Genomic DNA, 17,544 nt, shown 5'->3' on the forward strand with positions numbered 1-17,544 from the left:
ATGGGCCACACTTAGAAATTCACCAAAGTAGCTATTCCAGAATAATGATCCCAGAATAGTTATTTCAGTGTGACCCTCCCTGTGGACATGCTTATTCTGGACTAAGCATGTCCACATGGGGATTTATACTAAAATAACTATTCCAGAGGAATTATTCTGGAATGGCTATCTTGATAGATTTTCAGAAGTGCTCACTGCTGACTGAACTCTGCTCTTGTTGAAGTCAGTACAACTGTATTTACTCTGGGGGCATTGCGTTCAGGGCTGAGCATCTCCTTACCAGGAAGTTATAGACTTAGTGGGGTGTGGGGGAGTGGAGAAAAGAGCAGCAGAAATAATCAGGCCAGGACACTGCGGGCTCGATGGAGACTTGGATTGTATGCCTGTGAGGTGGAGGAAGAAGTCCCCTGCATGGGCTACCCACCTGCTCCATAGGTCTGAGCACACTGTGCATCTGCTTCATCCCTTCCTGGAGCAGGTGGGCAAGGAGCATCCGAGAATGGGCACAAGCTTGACTCTGTCCCTTCCATGTGCCCGCCAACAGCTGAGCTGACTTAGGGAGGTGAGGGGATGTCATAATTTGCTGCCGCTCTAGGCCAACAGTAAATGATCACCTGTCCTCACTTGGAGCAAGGGGGGACCAGGGGGAGAACTGTGCATGCTAGGAGTGTCTTTGAGTCACAACATCTCTCAGGGCTTCCCCTGCGATAGTGCAGCTCAGACATCATGCCTTGCTCAGGGTGATGCCTAAAGGTACAACGTAACCCTGAATACGACGTGCAGTGATTAAAGGCCGGTAATAGACATCTACAAATATTGGATAGACTGATGAAACAACAGGGAATGTGAGGAATTATTTAGGGCAACCGAAGGAGGCTATTAAGAAGCAGAAGATTTAAACTAGATATCAGGTAAAATATTGTTATAGTGAGGTCAGTTAGGCTGTGGAATAATTTCCCAAGAGAAGTGATGGAAATGCCATCACTTAGGGCATTTAAAACTAGACGGGGCGAGGAACTATAAAATGTACTGTTGAGAACAAAAGCTACCCACCTACCTAGATTTAGCTGGGCTGTGTTATTGTTCTACCACCAACATGCTCTGTGATTTCAGGCAGATCACTTTAGCCCAGTCCTCAAAGGAATTGAAATCAATAGGATTTAGGGGGCCTACATATCTTTGAGGACCAGGGCCTTTGCCTCTCTTTCACATCTTTAGACGATAACCTCTTTGGGGTAAAGACTGTCTCCTACTATGCATTTGTACCGCACCTGCACAAAGGCCCCCCCAATACCAGTTGAGGTCTCTAAGGGTATGTGAAAAACCCATGGTTGGCCCATGCCAGCCAGTTCAGGCTCATGGAACTCAGATTGCAGTGCTGTTTCATTGCTGTGTAGAGTTCCAGGCATGGGTTGGAGCCCAGGCTCAAGGACCCTGCCAGCTGTGAGTTTTTCTTTGCTGTGTAGACATACCCTCTGGCTATGTCCACACTGGCAACTGTACATATGTCTGTGTGTGTAGTTGTGCCATAGCCCTCTTATTGCCCAAATCTAAACTCCAGAAGCACGGAGAAGGGGAGTAAGCTACAGTGCTCGAAAGTGCTACTGTTATATCAATATCTAGCTACTCATTTATACCATGGTGTAGCAGTGCCTGCTCTCAGCCCCTCCACAAACTCAGTCAGAGACCGCTCCAAAGTACATGCGCCAGTACTCTTTTATTGTTCATGCCTATCCGCACCACCTACTATTTACATATCTTACAGACTAACACCCTGGGAAACAGCTAGTATCTCCTGCCAGCAAAGCTCCTCGCTCCTCCCTTTCCTGTCTCTCTCTCCCTCACTTCCTCCCAGCCAGCTTTATATAGCAGGCTGGCCACTCAGGCCTGCAGGTGCATCCCCTCAGGTGATTAGGGTGTGGCCTCCCTGGCCAGTCCTAACTAATCCCCCTTTAAAGCGGAGCTGGGCTAACAGGGGCCTGGCTTGGATCTCCTAACCAGCAGCCTGTTACACATGGTTTTGGATAAGTGCCTCTGCCTAAGGAAGTCAGTGTTCAACCTATACTAATGTCCATACATGGGTCTCTTCTTATGGATTATTGGTCTAACCATCAGGCACAATCTGCTAGTACAATCCAGGATGGATTTCTTGGGCATTTCTTTACTAGATGTGAGACCCTCTTATGAAATGATTTGTGAGAAATAGACAACATTTGTCTGGAATCGCAGAGTCCTAATTGCCCATAAAACAGGTAATTTGTACAGTTTTACCCCACGGTTTATGTCCAATCCATGCCTGCTACAGCCATAAACTGCACAGAGCTAGACAATTCTACATCCATGATGGCTTTTATGGACTGCCATATTGTTGTTGTTAGGGATCTAGGATTTTGTGACACATCTCGAGAGGGCATATCGTCACCTGAATTTTCACCTGTGATGTGCCAGGTACATGCCTCAGCTAAGGAACGGACAGAGTGACATGCCTTTAGCTTGACTGAGAAATAAGCCACCCAACAAAATGCTGCTGCCCATCTCTCTTTTTGTGTATGTAATTTCCATTCAGTCATATCCTCCCCCATCCCCTGTGCTGGGAGATCTGAAACACCTTGTAATGGGATGTCTACCCCACACAGGCCTGGAGGGGTTAAGCTGGCCAATTAACTGCTCAGCCTGCACCTGGAGGAAACAGGGAGCAGGGATTTAATTAGAAGAGGCTCAGCTGGGCGGGGCCTCTGTAAGGCAGGAAGCTGGTAACAACAGGCAGAGAACTGAGCTGTAGTTACTCTCTGGGAGAAGGACGGTGTGTCAGGGAGATGGAGGGGGGAATTTGGACTGGCAAATCCAGAGATGAGAGAGAGTCAGAGAGGCAGGCAAGGCTCAGGGGAAAAGCAGCAACGTATGGGGTAGGTGAGACTGTGGCTGCTGATGAGAGGGCCCCTGAATCAGGACCTGGAGTAGAGGGTGGACCTGGCCACTGGAGAAGTGGCACAGTTGGAGCAGTAAAGGGAAGACTCCCTGCCCACAAAATGGCACTTTGATATGTTCCACCACTACCCTCAGAAGGAGAAATATGTGGTGACCTGGCTGGAGGACTAAGTCATGAAGAGGGAGCTCCTTGAGTGGTAGATGGCGAGAGGACGATGGGAGAGACACCGGCTGGAGGATGGGGCAATGCCTAACCAGAGCTAATCCCCAGAATGGCCAGGAGGAGGCGCTGCTAAGCAGGGAGTGCACCCTGTTACACACCTATAAAGAACAGTTGTTGTTTCATTTGAGGTTGTGTATAGTACCATATGTATCTATGGGGTTTTGCAGATGTGTCAGAAGACAGGCCTCTGCCCCCAAAAATCTACAAACTGTTTGGTCCATCCTGCTGCCATTTACATCAATGGCAAACTTCCCGTTGACATCAGCAATGTAAGATTGAGCCACAAGGATCCAATTCTGCTAAGATCATGCTCATTTCTTCTAATGTTTGTGAGCAGAATGGAGCTGTACTGGGATCATTTACTTTAGGCCAGAGATGCCTTTACTCACATTGCGTAATAACTTACCCCACAAGTAGGGGGACCGATTCCAATGGGACTTTTCTGGAAGTAAGACATGCCTCTGTGTCAGGAAGTGTGGTGGAATCTGGCCTTCAATCAAGATAATTTGCCCTATTACATCTGCCACGGCTCTCGTTTACATGCGAGAACAGTTTCTTTGTGTCTAGATCTCGCCAAGAAGCTAAGAGGATGGATCTTGTATTTGGAACTCTGTGTTAATTGAAAATCAGAGAAAAGAGAGCTGGAAAAGACAAAGACCTGCTATGGGCTTGGCCCTGTGTAGTACATGTGTGGAGTGCAGCACTTTTAAATATGAACCCAGTCCTGTGCTAATGACACTGCTGTTGCATGGCCACTGAGTTACACCTTCTCAGTACCAGAAGTAAGGCCAAAGAGGAGAGAGCATAGATAGGCCTGTCACTTATCTCAGATCCTCCTCAGGTTTCTTTGCTCCATGCAGGACTAGGGGCAGGACCCAGGTGGCGTTACACCACCATTTTGCTCCCTCTATCCTGAGGGCAAGTGGGGAGCCACTTTAGCTACACAATGCAACTTAGAGCTGCCTCGGGGCTGCTCTAGGTTATTCCCCTTAGGAGCTGTTCCTCCAGCTCAGGATCACCATAGCTCAAAGTGCTCTAGCCACATGGCCACAGTATCCTGTATGACTTGGAGGAGGGCGGGGGGGGGGTCAGGAATGGTGGACATAGAACTGGCTACAACACCTTTATATTACCAGTGAATTCCCCCATGTAAGAGGAATCCCCAGCCAACTTTTCATCCCCTTTGCACCACCAGAGAAGTAACAGAGTAGGGACCAGGATCTACCCCTGAGAATCCTGCTTGGGGCTATGTCTCCTCAAACAAAGCTATACTCTGCCACACTTGAAGGCTGAGAAGGAGCCTGAGACTTTGTTCCATGGGGGAGGACTGTACCACACAATGCCTGCTCACATTGGCTTCTCTATTGTGCAAGGACTCTAGGATCAAGACTACATCTGTCAGTCCATCTCCCGCCCCATACAGGATTATGCAAAGTCCCAGGCAGAAAGAGAGCTCCAAAAAGAGGTTCTTCTGGGCTGCACCATATGGGGAAGCAACTAGGTCACTGGTGGAAGAGCTGGATTTTATTCTTAGCTCTGCCACTGACCTACTGTGTGACCGTGGAGAAACCACTAGGTTCTCTGCCTCCATTTTGCCAGTGGTAACATGAGGCTAATAGTGCTTCCTTTGTATAGGGCTGTGGGATCTATGGATGATTGCTATATTCAGGAGTGTGCAAGATAGCATGTTATCTCCCAAATACAGATATACAATTGGCTGGTCTGTTGGGCTGAAACTTGACTTTTTTGTCACCCCAGAATCCTTGTGAGGTGACTGCTCAGGAAGGGACCCGTTAGAGCTGTGCATGGATCCTACTGTACCTTGCAGTAAGTGCCATCACAGCTGCCTTTTCACACAGAGCTGGGTATCTTGGCTGGGATGATTTAGTTGGGGATTGGTCCTGCTTTGAGCAGGGGGTTGGACTAGATACCTCCTGAGGTCCCTTCCAACCCTGATATTCTATGATCTACTCAGCCCGAGCACAAGTAATATGCAGCACCTTGCCATCATATATTATTATTCTAGTCCTCAAAACATCTTTGGGGAGTAGGAAAGGACCAACCCCCTTATTCTACCAATGGAAAAAACCAAGGCACAGAGAGAGACGTTGATCATTTTCTACAGGGTGGGACTGGAGTCTCAAGGCACTGAAACCCTGGGGTAGTAAGGTGACTGGGAGTTTGCCACTGACTTCAAGGGGGCCAAGAGTTCCCTCCAAGCCATCTCCCCCCCTCCAACTCCGGGGGCTGTTGGTAGCACCCCTAAACATACACCATGCGCCACTTCCTGGCATGCAAATCTCCCTCCCACTTCAGGTGAATCCCCGTCCCCTCCCGGAATGTTGGATGCATGTTTGTAACGGTAAACATCAAATGTCGAATGGGGGGCAGGCCCCTGCTTTTTTGCATGAGATTGATGGCAATAGAGGCCTCAAATCAGTGCATTAGGACCACGCCTCCTTACCGCCTTGAGCTCCTCAGGTCCTACTGGTAGCTGGGGAACTATCCAATAGGATCAGAGGGGTGGCCGTGTTAGTCTGGATCTGTAAAAGCAGCAAAGAATCCTGTGGCACCTTATAGACTAACAGACGTTTTGGAGCATGAGCTTTCGTGGGTGAATGCATCCGACGAAGTGGGTATTCACCCACGAAAGCTCATGCTCCAAAACGTCTGTTAGTCTATAAGGTGCCACAGGATTCTTTGCTGCTTTTATCCAATAGGAATCACCTGTGGTGTGGTGTAAATCTTCGCCCCTTTAATGCGACTTTTTAAGATCAATGTGAAATGATGTATTCAGTGCTGTAGCATTAGGCCAGTCTATAAATAGGTCTTCCGAAGTGGAAAAACTTCAGAGTAAATGAATTAATTTTCTCGGTCGTCCCCCCACCCAGCCCCCAATCGTGCCTACAATGAGTTTAAATTAGATTAGCAGTGATTTGAGGGGGGGGAAGTCGAATGCCTTAATCTAGTTTTAGAGTATTTCTCCAGCTACTTTACAAACCGAATCTTCCTTTACTCCACCTGCTGTCCCAGGGCTTCCCTTGGCTACTCGACGCTGATGAATCAAGTTTCCCGTGTGGCTCTTTCAACAAGAAGGCAAAACGATTTTAGAAAGGGGCCGTGCCATACCCAGCCCCCTGCCCCTCACTTCCTTGAAAGCAAACCTGATCGCTGGAGCAGCGCTTAGAAACGCTGAAATAAACATTCCTGCTGGAAGGACACCTTCGCTCGCGTCTGAGGTTTCAAACCGAAGGCTGAGATCTTATCCTCCCATTTCCATCTAGCCCCCTTGTCTGAGATTGTTTTTGTTGCGGGAGTGGGTGGGGGGAGGGAGGTTGGATGAAACTGTTTTGGCGGTAGGTTGAATGTAGACGGATTCCTGCGAAAATTGCGTTGGTAACACACAGAAAGAAAAAAAAAAGCCAGTAAGTTGCGGGTGCTAGGAGAGAAGCGAGTGATTAAATCATAAAGGGGCCTTTTGTTCACTTACTAATCTAATAACCGTGCTGAGAGATCGCCTCGTTGTCTTTTAAAAGCGGCGCAATACACGAACCCGGTTATTTTCTATGGCTCTCACAGAGCAGTCGTGAAGTTGCCACAGTAAGGCCATGCAGAAGGCACCGCCATTCTGGAAACCTGTTGTTTCATAAGTATACAAAGTTTACTTTATTTTTTTTTTGAATATTCCTTTAAAAATCAACAAGAAAGCGGCGGTGCAAAGGCCGCGATTTAAATATTTTAGAACGCGGCACATGATCAAGAACTGCGAAGGATCGGAAAGAAGATCTTCTGTAAGCTGGGGGAGAGACTTCTCAAATAACTCAACTCAAGTGCAGACACATGTTCACAGTTCTACCCAGGTTAGGGGAAACCAGATCCAGGGCTCGGAAACTTGTGACTAACATCTAGAGACAAGACACTGATGTTTTGAAATCACTTAAGTTTTTGAAACAAAACTTTACTGGGCTTGGAGTTTGAAAAGCAGGATGGTTGGGAAATGGGTTTGTCTGCTGTAGGATCTGGCAGAGTCCGAGTTCCCGAGACAGGGCTTTTGAATCTGAACAATGTTTGTAAAACAAAAAATAAAATAAAGCAAAAACCAAACAAATCCGAACAGTGCGAGTAATCTACTTTCTGTCACCAGGCCAAGTGACTGATTCATAAGATCGAAAAAGAATTGTTATGCAATTTACAGCCATTCAAAACATAGGCTGCGAGACGACCATTCTTCATGAAGGAAAAACTGTAACTTCTAGTTAATCCTCGTGAATTTATGAGGTGTCAGAAAAAGCCGATGAAGATTTTCCCTTATTTCCCAGAAATATTGTCAAAACCAGAAGCCCCGGACAGGCCTTAAAAACTGGGCTCCTGCCCAGGCCGAGAACAAACAAATATCCCATTTTCCAACAATAATTATTTCCAAACGTGAAACTCCATAAATTGCTTCAATAGTTCCCACTTAAACAGCTTTGAGCGATTTTTTTTTCTCTCTCGCTAATTTACATTTCAATTGCTTGGAAAAATTAAAGATAGTTAAAAATTAGTGCACAGCTTTTCAGTTTCCAGAGGGCGTATATATCAGCGTCATGGTTTCTATAATCCATGCAATAAAAGGAAGTTCTCATTTAAAAAAAAAGAAATCTTCTTTTTAGTGTTCAAAATAAATTCCACTGTTGTGGACAAGCGTCTCAGAGTGATATTAATTTTTAGATAGAAAAGTCTCTGTCAAATCTCCTGACTGTTATGTTTAAGCTTAATTTACAGTTTAAAGGATATTTTAAGTTTACTTTTGGAACCCACATTTTAAACTATGTCTACAGTAAAATTTGTTGTAGCATATTTCAGGGTTATATCGAAAGGAATTGGAATCAAAGGTTGGGTGTATATCACAGTTTTGGAAAACTTTAATCCATTGGGCTGTATCAACCCGAACAGAGAGAGACTTGTCATAAATCAGGTGATACTGGGTACACAGTCTCCACCTGTAGTCTTTACTCCGGCAACCAACACAATTGCTTTCAGTAAGACTTTTGCAGAAGGAAGGACTGCAAGATATGGACAGAGATATATTGGACTGAGTTTACCCTCTGAACGTCCTGGGCATGTAATATCATCATAGATGTTCTTTTGTACCCTGCTCTGTTTTAAAAAATTCTTGAATACCAAGCTAAAAAAGTAAAGCAAACAAAACAACCACAAAAAAAATCCCCCAAAGACTTTCTTTGGAGGACTCTCCTGTATCACCAAACCACAATCATTCTGCCTTCAGTAGCTTCTGCCGAATGTACAGGATTATTGTTCGCATTTTAGTTTGACATCAGTGGATTTGCTCATTTGGTTAGGAACTTGCGAAAATCAGTCTCTGTATTTCTTGATGCGTAACCTATTATGCAGTGGCCAACTTAGTTCAAGGGTAGTAAAACTGTCTTGTAGGGTGGTGTCTGACACCGAGCTGTGACTCCTAAAGTCAGACATTGCCGGTAATAGCCTTCGGTGTGTCTGCCCCATTAAAAGAACGGTGGACTTGGGACTTGCAAAGGTCAGCTCAGTATATAGAGCTCTGCTGAATAGAAAAGCGCCAGAGGTAAACAGACTCTTAACTTTCAACTTGGCCTTGACCTTCAGATTATGTCTGACCTTTATGCAAAGGAGCATCTTAAGACTTTAGTGTGTTTTTTCCCCCCTGTCTGCAAACATTTGACTAGTTGAATGGTATCACAGCCCGGTTCCCAAGCTCGGAGAATGATTTGGAAACAGGAGTGAATAAAGACAATGGCTGTTTTTAAATATAAATTTAAAAAAATAGCTTTGAAATGAGAATAGCATAGTCTGAAAAGAGAGATTAAATAAAAATTAGGACCATTTGCCAGTTAAAAAGAAATCGAAGGAGAAACCAAACTAAAATTTGGCCAAGACTCATGCATAAGCGACTTCAAGGCTCTCTAGAGAGTGTGGAACAAAACTGATGACAGGCCCTGTTTTGATCTCCAGATTTCGTGTGTGTGGTGAACCTAGAGCCCAATCCTGCTGTCTCCGAGTCCAGTTGCAAAATAAAATTTATCGTTGATTTCGATGGGAGAAGGACAGGACCTTCTTTCCCCCCCACCCCCTTACGTTTTTAAATACATTAAATGACTTTCCGCAGTGAATTCTGCCTGAGAGTTTCAGGGCCGGACTCCGCTTGTCTGAATCCTTTATTTAAAATGGGTTCCTCGTGTGAGTAAAGCAGAGAACTTGCCCGTGATCATGGTTAACTGCAAAGATAATGTCTCATTCCGTCATTGATCTAAAATAGCTAATTAATCGGACACACACACACATACACACACACACACATAGGGGTATATAGATAGACGAGAGAGAGATTATTGGAAACAAGCCTTTCTTTTGAATTCCTTTGCTAAACTGATTTTTTGGGTAAGGATGTCATGTTTTTGGCTTACAACTAATGATTATTTAAAGCTTTTGTCAGAGACCAGAGCTATGGCAAATGCCCCCAAAATATGGTTGCAATAAATTACACAGCGCAAGACATTGTATAAGAAAAGCCAGCCTCCGAACAGTGCTAAGAACAAAGCCATAATTTAAAATCCGTGGACGTTTTAAAGATTTGAGCGACTAGACGTTTGAAAATTTACTTGGACGAATGCGCGCTCAAGACCTCCTTTTAATCCATTCCCTCATTAGCAGCCTCGCTTTATTTCTGATGTGCCCATCCCTATGTTTAAAATATTCTTATTTTTTTTAAAACTCTGGGACATGGTTAAAACCTGTGTTATTATTTGATTGTTAAAGTCTCAGGACGGGGCGGTTTAAGATTTGTAATCGAAAGCAGAAGTCTCCCCATAGGGCGGTTCAGCGTTCCAAAACTTTCTCTTTGCACATTAAAAATAAAAATAAACCTAAAAGAACAAAATCCACTCAGACTAACCTCAAATAGTCATGTGAGGCAAGCGTGTCTGGAAATGCGCGTGGTTTTATGAACACTCTCCTCTGGGCAAAAAAACAGGCGAAGTGGAATAAGTTTCAACCAAACGGCTTTTTTTGAAGGAAAAACAGACACATATTTGTGTGTGAGGGTATATGTGCAGCATTGCAGATACACAATTATTTATTCACGTGTGTACGAGAGAGGAAAACACAGAGATCTGGAAAAATTTCGGATGAATTCATAAATCAGAGACGTGTGTCTGTATGAGAGAGGGTGTGTATATATATTATTTATTCGTTCAAAAACGTTAGATACTCTGTTCCTCTGTCTGGTACACACACCTACGTCTGAATTGTGTATTCATTCAAAAAACTTTTCCAAACTTCTCTGGCAGTGCATGCCCGAACTATTTACTCGCTCAGAAACTCTTCCAGATCCCGAGGCAGCTCGTCTGTAAGCAGCTCTCATTGAAAACCTCGATTTTCTTTAAAAGTGCAGTTATGTTAGCTGAGACAGCGTTCAGTGCCATGCCACCACCCAGTGAAAATAAGAAAAGGCTGTGTCTGGTGTGGATTAATGCAGCTCTTAAAAAAAAAAATCCTCCCAGACTTTCCTTCTGCACATAGTTAGTGCAAGAGGAGTTTTGAGCTTTTGCAATTATATGGCAGACCCAGTATTTTGTAGCATTGCTGATTGCTCCCACCCTTTCCTTCATGGCCTTCCCCTCCCTGTCTCTTCATTCTTTCCCTCCCAGGAGACCATTGTCTTTTACAATTGTTATGTAAACCCTCTCGCTCGCTCGCTGTTTTAAATAAAAAACATATTTTAAAAAAATCAAAAATAATTGAATGAACATTTTCAGCCAGAGAGAGGGGGAAAGAGAGCCACACACTCTTAGCGATGAAACAGTCAGAAAACAGTGCGGTTTTGGAGAGCCGTTATGAACTGCACCAACATGCGAAGGCCTATATTAACTTCTCCAGTTATTCTAACTTTATTCTAAATAAGACAGAAGTCATTCTAAGGACTTCTAAAGTTTCAGAAACAACGAGATTCTGATTTCTTAACATGTTCGGACAATTGTTCTGTCTCCTCATGGGGAAAATATTCCTGCCTAGGTATAGTTTTTGTCTTGTTTGTTTTTTTTAAGTGTAGTTTCTAGTGCAAAAGCAGATCTGCCTGAAAGAGCGTAGACAATGAATTACAGTCATTCCATTTCACCTTAGATTTTTTCTCACTGGGAATATTCGTATATTCCCAGCTCCTTCTCGGTAAAATGCAGTTTGAAAAGCAAAAACTCCCCCGCTACCCGTTTGATTTTGTTTAGCCTATCGCTTGTGCAGAGGTTTATTTTTCCCACAACTGGAATAAAAGCATTTTCGCAATAAGACTATTCGAATGTTTTTTTCCTTCTCTTCCCTTCCCCCTTCACTTCTCCAGTGGGTTCTCAGCAGCCAATGAGTAACTCGGATGGGAGAGCCACGTAGTTTGCGTCAGAGCAGCTTGGCTGGAGGAAATGCAGCCTCCTCTGCAGTTCCCAGCCTTTTAAAAAGATTAGGAGCCGTCCCTCCCAGAGCCCAAATGCTGCGGAGTGTGGTCTGACCAATGCACCGGCCTGCAAGCCACGCTGCATGGACCCGGGGACTTTCGCACGCGCCGAGGAGCTGGATGAAAGCACCAAGACCATGGAGGGGCTCATGGGGGCGGGCAGTTTTGCTGCAAGCCAGTGCAGGAATCTGGTGGCTCACTCTGCCTTGGGAGGGCCCCCTCCTCCTGCCTTGATGCAGGGGTCTACCTACGCCACCCTGGATGCTCCCAGTGCAGGCCCCGGGGATCCCTCCAAGCAATGCATTCCGTGCCCTGCTATCCCCCAGAGTTCCTCCACCACCCCGCCTTTACCTTATGGATATTTCGGCAGCGGTTATTATTCCTGTCGGGTTGCCAGGAGCTCGCTGAAACCTTGCCCCCAGTCCAGCTACTCTGCAGAGAAATATATGGACACCCCAGCGCCGGCTGATGACTACCAGACCCGACCGACAGAGCTGGCTTTCTACCCCGGCTACGCAGGCCCTTACCAGCCCTACCTGGACGTTTCTGTAGTTCAGACCATAGGTGGGCCGGGAGAGCCCAGGCACGAGACTCTTTTACCCGTGGACAGTTACCACCAGCCGTGGGCTTTAACCAGCGGTTGGAACAGCCAGATGTGTTGCCCCAAAGATCAAAGCCAGGCTGGGCACTTCTGGAAATCTGCCTTTGCAGGTAATGTCCCCAACCCCTTGCCCTGCTTTCTCGGCTTAAGGCGCCTCTCTCGGAAGCTTTAGGTAGACGGATGTGCCAGGCAGGTGACTTTGCTGAAATGGTTGCTCTAGTGTGGAACGAGGAAGGGATCTATAAAGAAGTTTTCAGATGTGGATATTCCAGGTCAGGGATGTACAGTGGCAACGTGTCACACTCCAAACAAATAGAAGGCTACCGATATAATCCTGATGTAATAATGCACAGAACTCTGCACACCTAACGCGGTCTAAGAAGCAACTAAATAGACTCCAGGATTGATTCTGATTTAAGAAGGTTCTCTGCAACACGGCAGTGTAAGCAAGTAAACGCATCGATATTATTTTGGTGCAAGAATGCACTCCGCAAGATGCCACAATCTAAGCAAGTGTGTGTGTGTGTGTGTGTGTTATTCCCCTTCAGACATGTACCTTGCAATATGGGACATTCTAAGTGTGTGTGTGTGTGCGCGTGTGTTATTCCCCTTCAGACATGTACCTTGCAATATGGGGCATTCTAAGTGTGTACACACACACACACACAAAAAAGTCAAATAAGTTGCCAGGCTTCCTGCTGGAACCGAATCACATTAATACCTATTTACTCGCTTAGAATTGAGGCCTATTCCAAAGTATATGTTTGAATAGGGGTGTGTGTGTAGGTGTGTGTACATATTTTCCCCTTCAGACATGTACCTTGCAATACGGGGCATTCTAAGTGTGTGTGTGTGTGTGTGTACACACTTAGAATGTACCTTGCAATACGGGGCATTCTAAGTGTGTGGCACACACTTAGAATGCCCCGTATTGCAAGGTACATGTCTGAAGGGGAAAAATACACACACACACCCCTTCAAACATATGCTTTGGAATAGGCCTCAATTCTAAGCGAGTAAATGGGTATTAATGTGATTCAGTTCCAGCAGCGAGCCTGGCAACTTCTTTGACTTTTTTTTTTTTTTGTTTACTAAAAAAGCAGGGCAGGGTAATTGAATGGTGATGAACTCATTCTAGAAAAGTAAAGGGAGGCTTCGTTGTCCCATTTAGAGGAGGGAGCCCACTGGAACGGGATAGAAGAGAAAAGGAGCCATATTTGAAAGTAAAAGCAGGTAGCGCAGCGACCGGAGCGAGATTTCTCTGGGCACCCAGTAGAATCAGGCAAGTCCTGGCCACTTTATCCAGGAGAAAGAAAGGAAGGAGGGGGTGGGGGGAAGTGTTGGCGTTGGTCAGTTACACGCCCTAGCTGCAGCGTTCTTGTCTCTTTCCCCGGCCCCTGTGCGTCCAGCTGGGCTTTCTCCCCGGCCCTAAGCTCTGTTCTTTCTCCGCGCTCAGATGTGGGCCAGCCCCCGCCGGACGCCTGTTCCTTCCGCCGGGGTCGCAAGAAGAGGGTTCCCTACAGCAAGGGGCAGCTGAAGGAGCTGGAGAAGGAATACGCCAGCAGCAAATTCATCACCAAGGACAAGAGGCGGAAGATCGCCGCCGCCACCAACCTGACGGAGAGACAGATCACCATCTGGTTTCAGAACAGGCGGGTGAAAGAGAAAAAAGTGGGGGCCAAAGTCAAAGCGAGCAGTACCCCGTGAAGCAACAAGGACAACAACCCTGTCGTGACAACACAACCGCCCCTGCTCCGCTGTTGGATCTGTGTGGGCCTGAGATGTAAAGAAAAAACAATGAGGGGGGGTGGGGGGGTCATCACTTGGAAATTTGACTTATCTGCACACACCCGCCCCCGCCCCACGCCCGCCAGCTCCCTCCCAGTGAATCCAGGCGAAGGACGCGCTTTTCGGTGCTTCATCTCTATGGCCTTGTTGTCGATCCTTTCATAAGTTAAACCCCCCTGTAAATGCCGATGATTGAGGAAGACGCGACGTGACCCCGTCTGTCTGTAGCGCAGTGTGTGCTGTTTGCCCGTTTGCCTTCTAGTGCGACATGAACGTCCTCGTCTCTCTGTCGCTGTCTCTTTGTAGGGGCTCCGCTCCCGAGAGCGCTTTAGAAAACCGCCTCAATGAACCGAATTAATAAATTCCAAATGCGTAAGAAGGCTCTGAGTGGCGTCGCGTTCCGCGTGTGCACCAGACTCGCCCGGTAGATTGCAAACTCCTCCGCTGTGGAGTTGAGGCATTTGTAAAGGGAATCGTTTTAACGATTTCTTAAAGACTTAGGTGTCAGGAGAAAATTAGTCTTATCAACTACAGTCTGATATATATATATATAGTTATAGTTTAGTTATAGTTATATAGTTATATAGTTATATATATATAGTTATATAGTTATATAGTTATATAGTTATAGTTATATATAGTTATAGTTATATAGTTATATATATAGTTATAGTTATATATATAGTTATATATATATAGTTATATATAGTTAGATATAGTTAGATATGAATACACACATGTGACTGAATATACAGACGTATATATGAACATACACATTTATACACGTTTGCATTCATAAATATGCTTATATATAAATACACTCACTACCGAATATATATAATACTCAAGTGTGTATGTATACAACTATATATATACACTATATATATATATAGTTACAACTATATATACAACTATATATATACATACACACATATATGTATGTGTAAATCATATAGATGCTTATATACAAAGACACATGACTGAATATATATTTATAGTCGTGTGAATTTATATATAGTCATGTATGTGATCTATGTATGTATATATGTGTGTACAAGGCATATATATATATATATATATACATACACACGTGCATACATTATGTTTGTCATATATATTTACACGCATACGTATGTACACACATTTATACATAAATGTATGTAATATAATAATGTCTGTGTGCATAAATGCTTGTATATATGTGTATGTGCATACATGAGTGCGTATAAATATAGGAGTGCGTTTATTTAGATACACATACACACAACTCTATGTATATATGTATACGGACATACACACAGATACAGTTGTGTACTATGTGTATATATTTATACATATCCCTCGCCGTCTCTTCATAATATCCCGTCATATTCGTACATTTGATACCATATGCTGAAAGGATCCCCGGTATAATACCAGTGTTAGATAATGTGAGACTTTGTAAAAAAGGCCTGTAACAACATAATGAAATAATATTGCTAGACCTGTAAGCTTATTTTATCTGTTAGGGTTTGGGGTACGATTTCAGAGAAGCAACTGGTATATTAATTGCTTTTTTTAATTTAAAGTACATCATACAGAATCTTTTCAGTATTTAGAGGAAGAAGCTTCCAGCAGTGATTCCTCCACCACGGATGTATTTGAACTTGACTCTAGCGACTGGCACTTTCGTTTTATGTAGAGGCGAGTCAAATACAAAATGTCCTCTGTCTCCCCCACTTTTCTGGGGGGGGGGGGGAAGCCCTACCCACTCAGCTCACCGCGTGTATCCTAAATAATGACAGACCATTGTTTAACAGCTTCCCTTTGTTCTTCCTTTTGATGGTGTATTTCTCATATTTACAAGATGCCATAATCTTCAATCTGTGAACCCTGACTCGAGGGAAATACCTTAAATGCAGTCCCATAAATATAAAGCGTAGGGTTAATAGATTGGGCAGAAATATCTGTGTGTGTGTGTTGCAATTAGTAATAATTAATCTATTTCCCCAGTGCTTGTACTTTCCCCCTGCTCTTACACATGTCAGTATAACTGCGTAGTAAACTTGTGTGCCCCGACTCCCCCAGGAATGAGTGAATGTTGATGGTGGAAAAAAAAACCACGCAAAAAAGCCAAACAAGATTGTGACATTTGATTTTCCACGAGTGGCTGGTGGGAGGAAGCCCAGGTGCGATAGGTGGATGGGGGGGGGGCGGTGATCAAACTCTCTTGCTCAGTCAGTACTGATGGCAACAACCTAGAGGTGGTTGTGATACGGATGATCGAAGGGAGAGTGGATGGCTGGAAGGGGGGAGGAGCAAATGTCTGTCTCTCTCAACTCTCCAGAGGTGGAGCTCCCAGCTGCGAGTGGGAGGGGCCTTCTCTGAGCCACAATAACTCAGCCCTTAACTTTGACCTCTGAGACCGAGTTCCCTACACCATTAGGCAGCAGTGACCTTGACTCTGAGCATCCCCCCCCCCGCCTCCCCACGAATAATTAGGAAAGAGCCTCCTAGGATCAGAAGACGTTTAGAGATTGGTGTTAAACAGGCGCCTGCTTATTAGAAGTCCAAGAGCTCCATCTTCTGTTTGCTAGTGTAAAAGGTGGCATGAGGTAGGTCTTGCCTTGTAAAATTCAGAGCGCAGTGCCCATCTCACGGTGTCTGTATGTTTTGTCTATTTCGAGATTTGAGTTTCTCTTATCGGGCGTCCCGGGGACAAAAAATAAGAAAGCTCAACACTATGGAAATTCCTGGTGCAGGAATCTGTATTCGCGCGCTCACACACACACACAAACAATTACACACAGTCATACAAATATATATATATATATACACACACACACAAAGAGAGAGAGACCCACACAGACATCCACACACAATCACATACACAGAAACATGCAAACATACAAACAAGCCACAGCCATACACGTCAAAACACGTGCACACAAACACGTTCAGACAGAGACATACAAAGATACACAGGCATATACCAAAGAAATACCTACACACAAATACAGAACATTTCTCTCCTCTGGTATATCAGGACACAGATAGAAGTACGTGTTTAAACATCAGCCCATTTCCAGAGCGACGAATGAGCAGGCGAAGCAGATCTCTAACTTGGCAGCTGAAATATTGACACTAGGGCAGGGATGCAGGGGTCCACTGGAATCCGGAGTGCTTTGCTGCTAGCCTCGGTCCAAATTCTGCTCTGAGTTACCCCGATGAACATCCGGAATAACTCCGGGTTTACACCAGTGAGATCAGAATCTGATTCACTGGAGAATGCAGTGCAGCCGTCAAGATATGGGCTTCGTGGTGGTTTATTTAGTCTCTCTGAAGCGACTGAACTTAACCCCAATTTACCAGCACTTTCCTTTGTTACTTACAAAACATCACGAGCAAGCAGGTCAGGAAGAGCGGTTTCTAGGCAGGGCAGAAGAATTGCTTCCTGGCTTGCAAGACAGAAAGAAGGAAAAAAAGTGAAGAATCAGGCAGAAAATGCCTTTGATGGAAGCTAGCGTCCAGGCATGGGTCTGAGCC

General features: G+C 44.9%; 1 protein-coding gene across 1 annotated transcript; it reads left to right on the forward strand.

Annotated features, from left to right (window-relative positions):
- The first annotated feature begins 11,619 nt into the window (after positions 1 to 11,619).
- Positions 11,620 to 14,524, forward strand: HOXB13 (homeobox B13). The gene is made up of 2 exons (XM_039516864.1): positions 11,620 to 12,341; positions 13,688 to 14,524. The coding sequence occupies exons 1-2, from the start codon at positions 11,714 to 11,716 to the stop codon at positions 13,936 to 13,938; spliced, it is 879 nt and encodes a 292-aa protein (XP_039372798.1). The 5' UTR covers positions 11,620 to 11,713; the 3' UTR covers positions 13,939 to 14,524.
- Positions 14,525 to 17,544: the final 3,020 nt, after the last annotated feature.

The sequence above is a fragment of the Mauremys reevesii genome, linkage group 27, assembly GCF_016161935.1.
Source record: "Mauremys reevesii isolate NIE-2019 linkage group 27, ASM1616193v1, whole genome shotgun sequence".
Taxonomy (NCBI): Eukaryota; Metazoa; Chordata; order Testudines; family Geoemydidae; genus Mauremys; species Mauremys reevesii.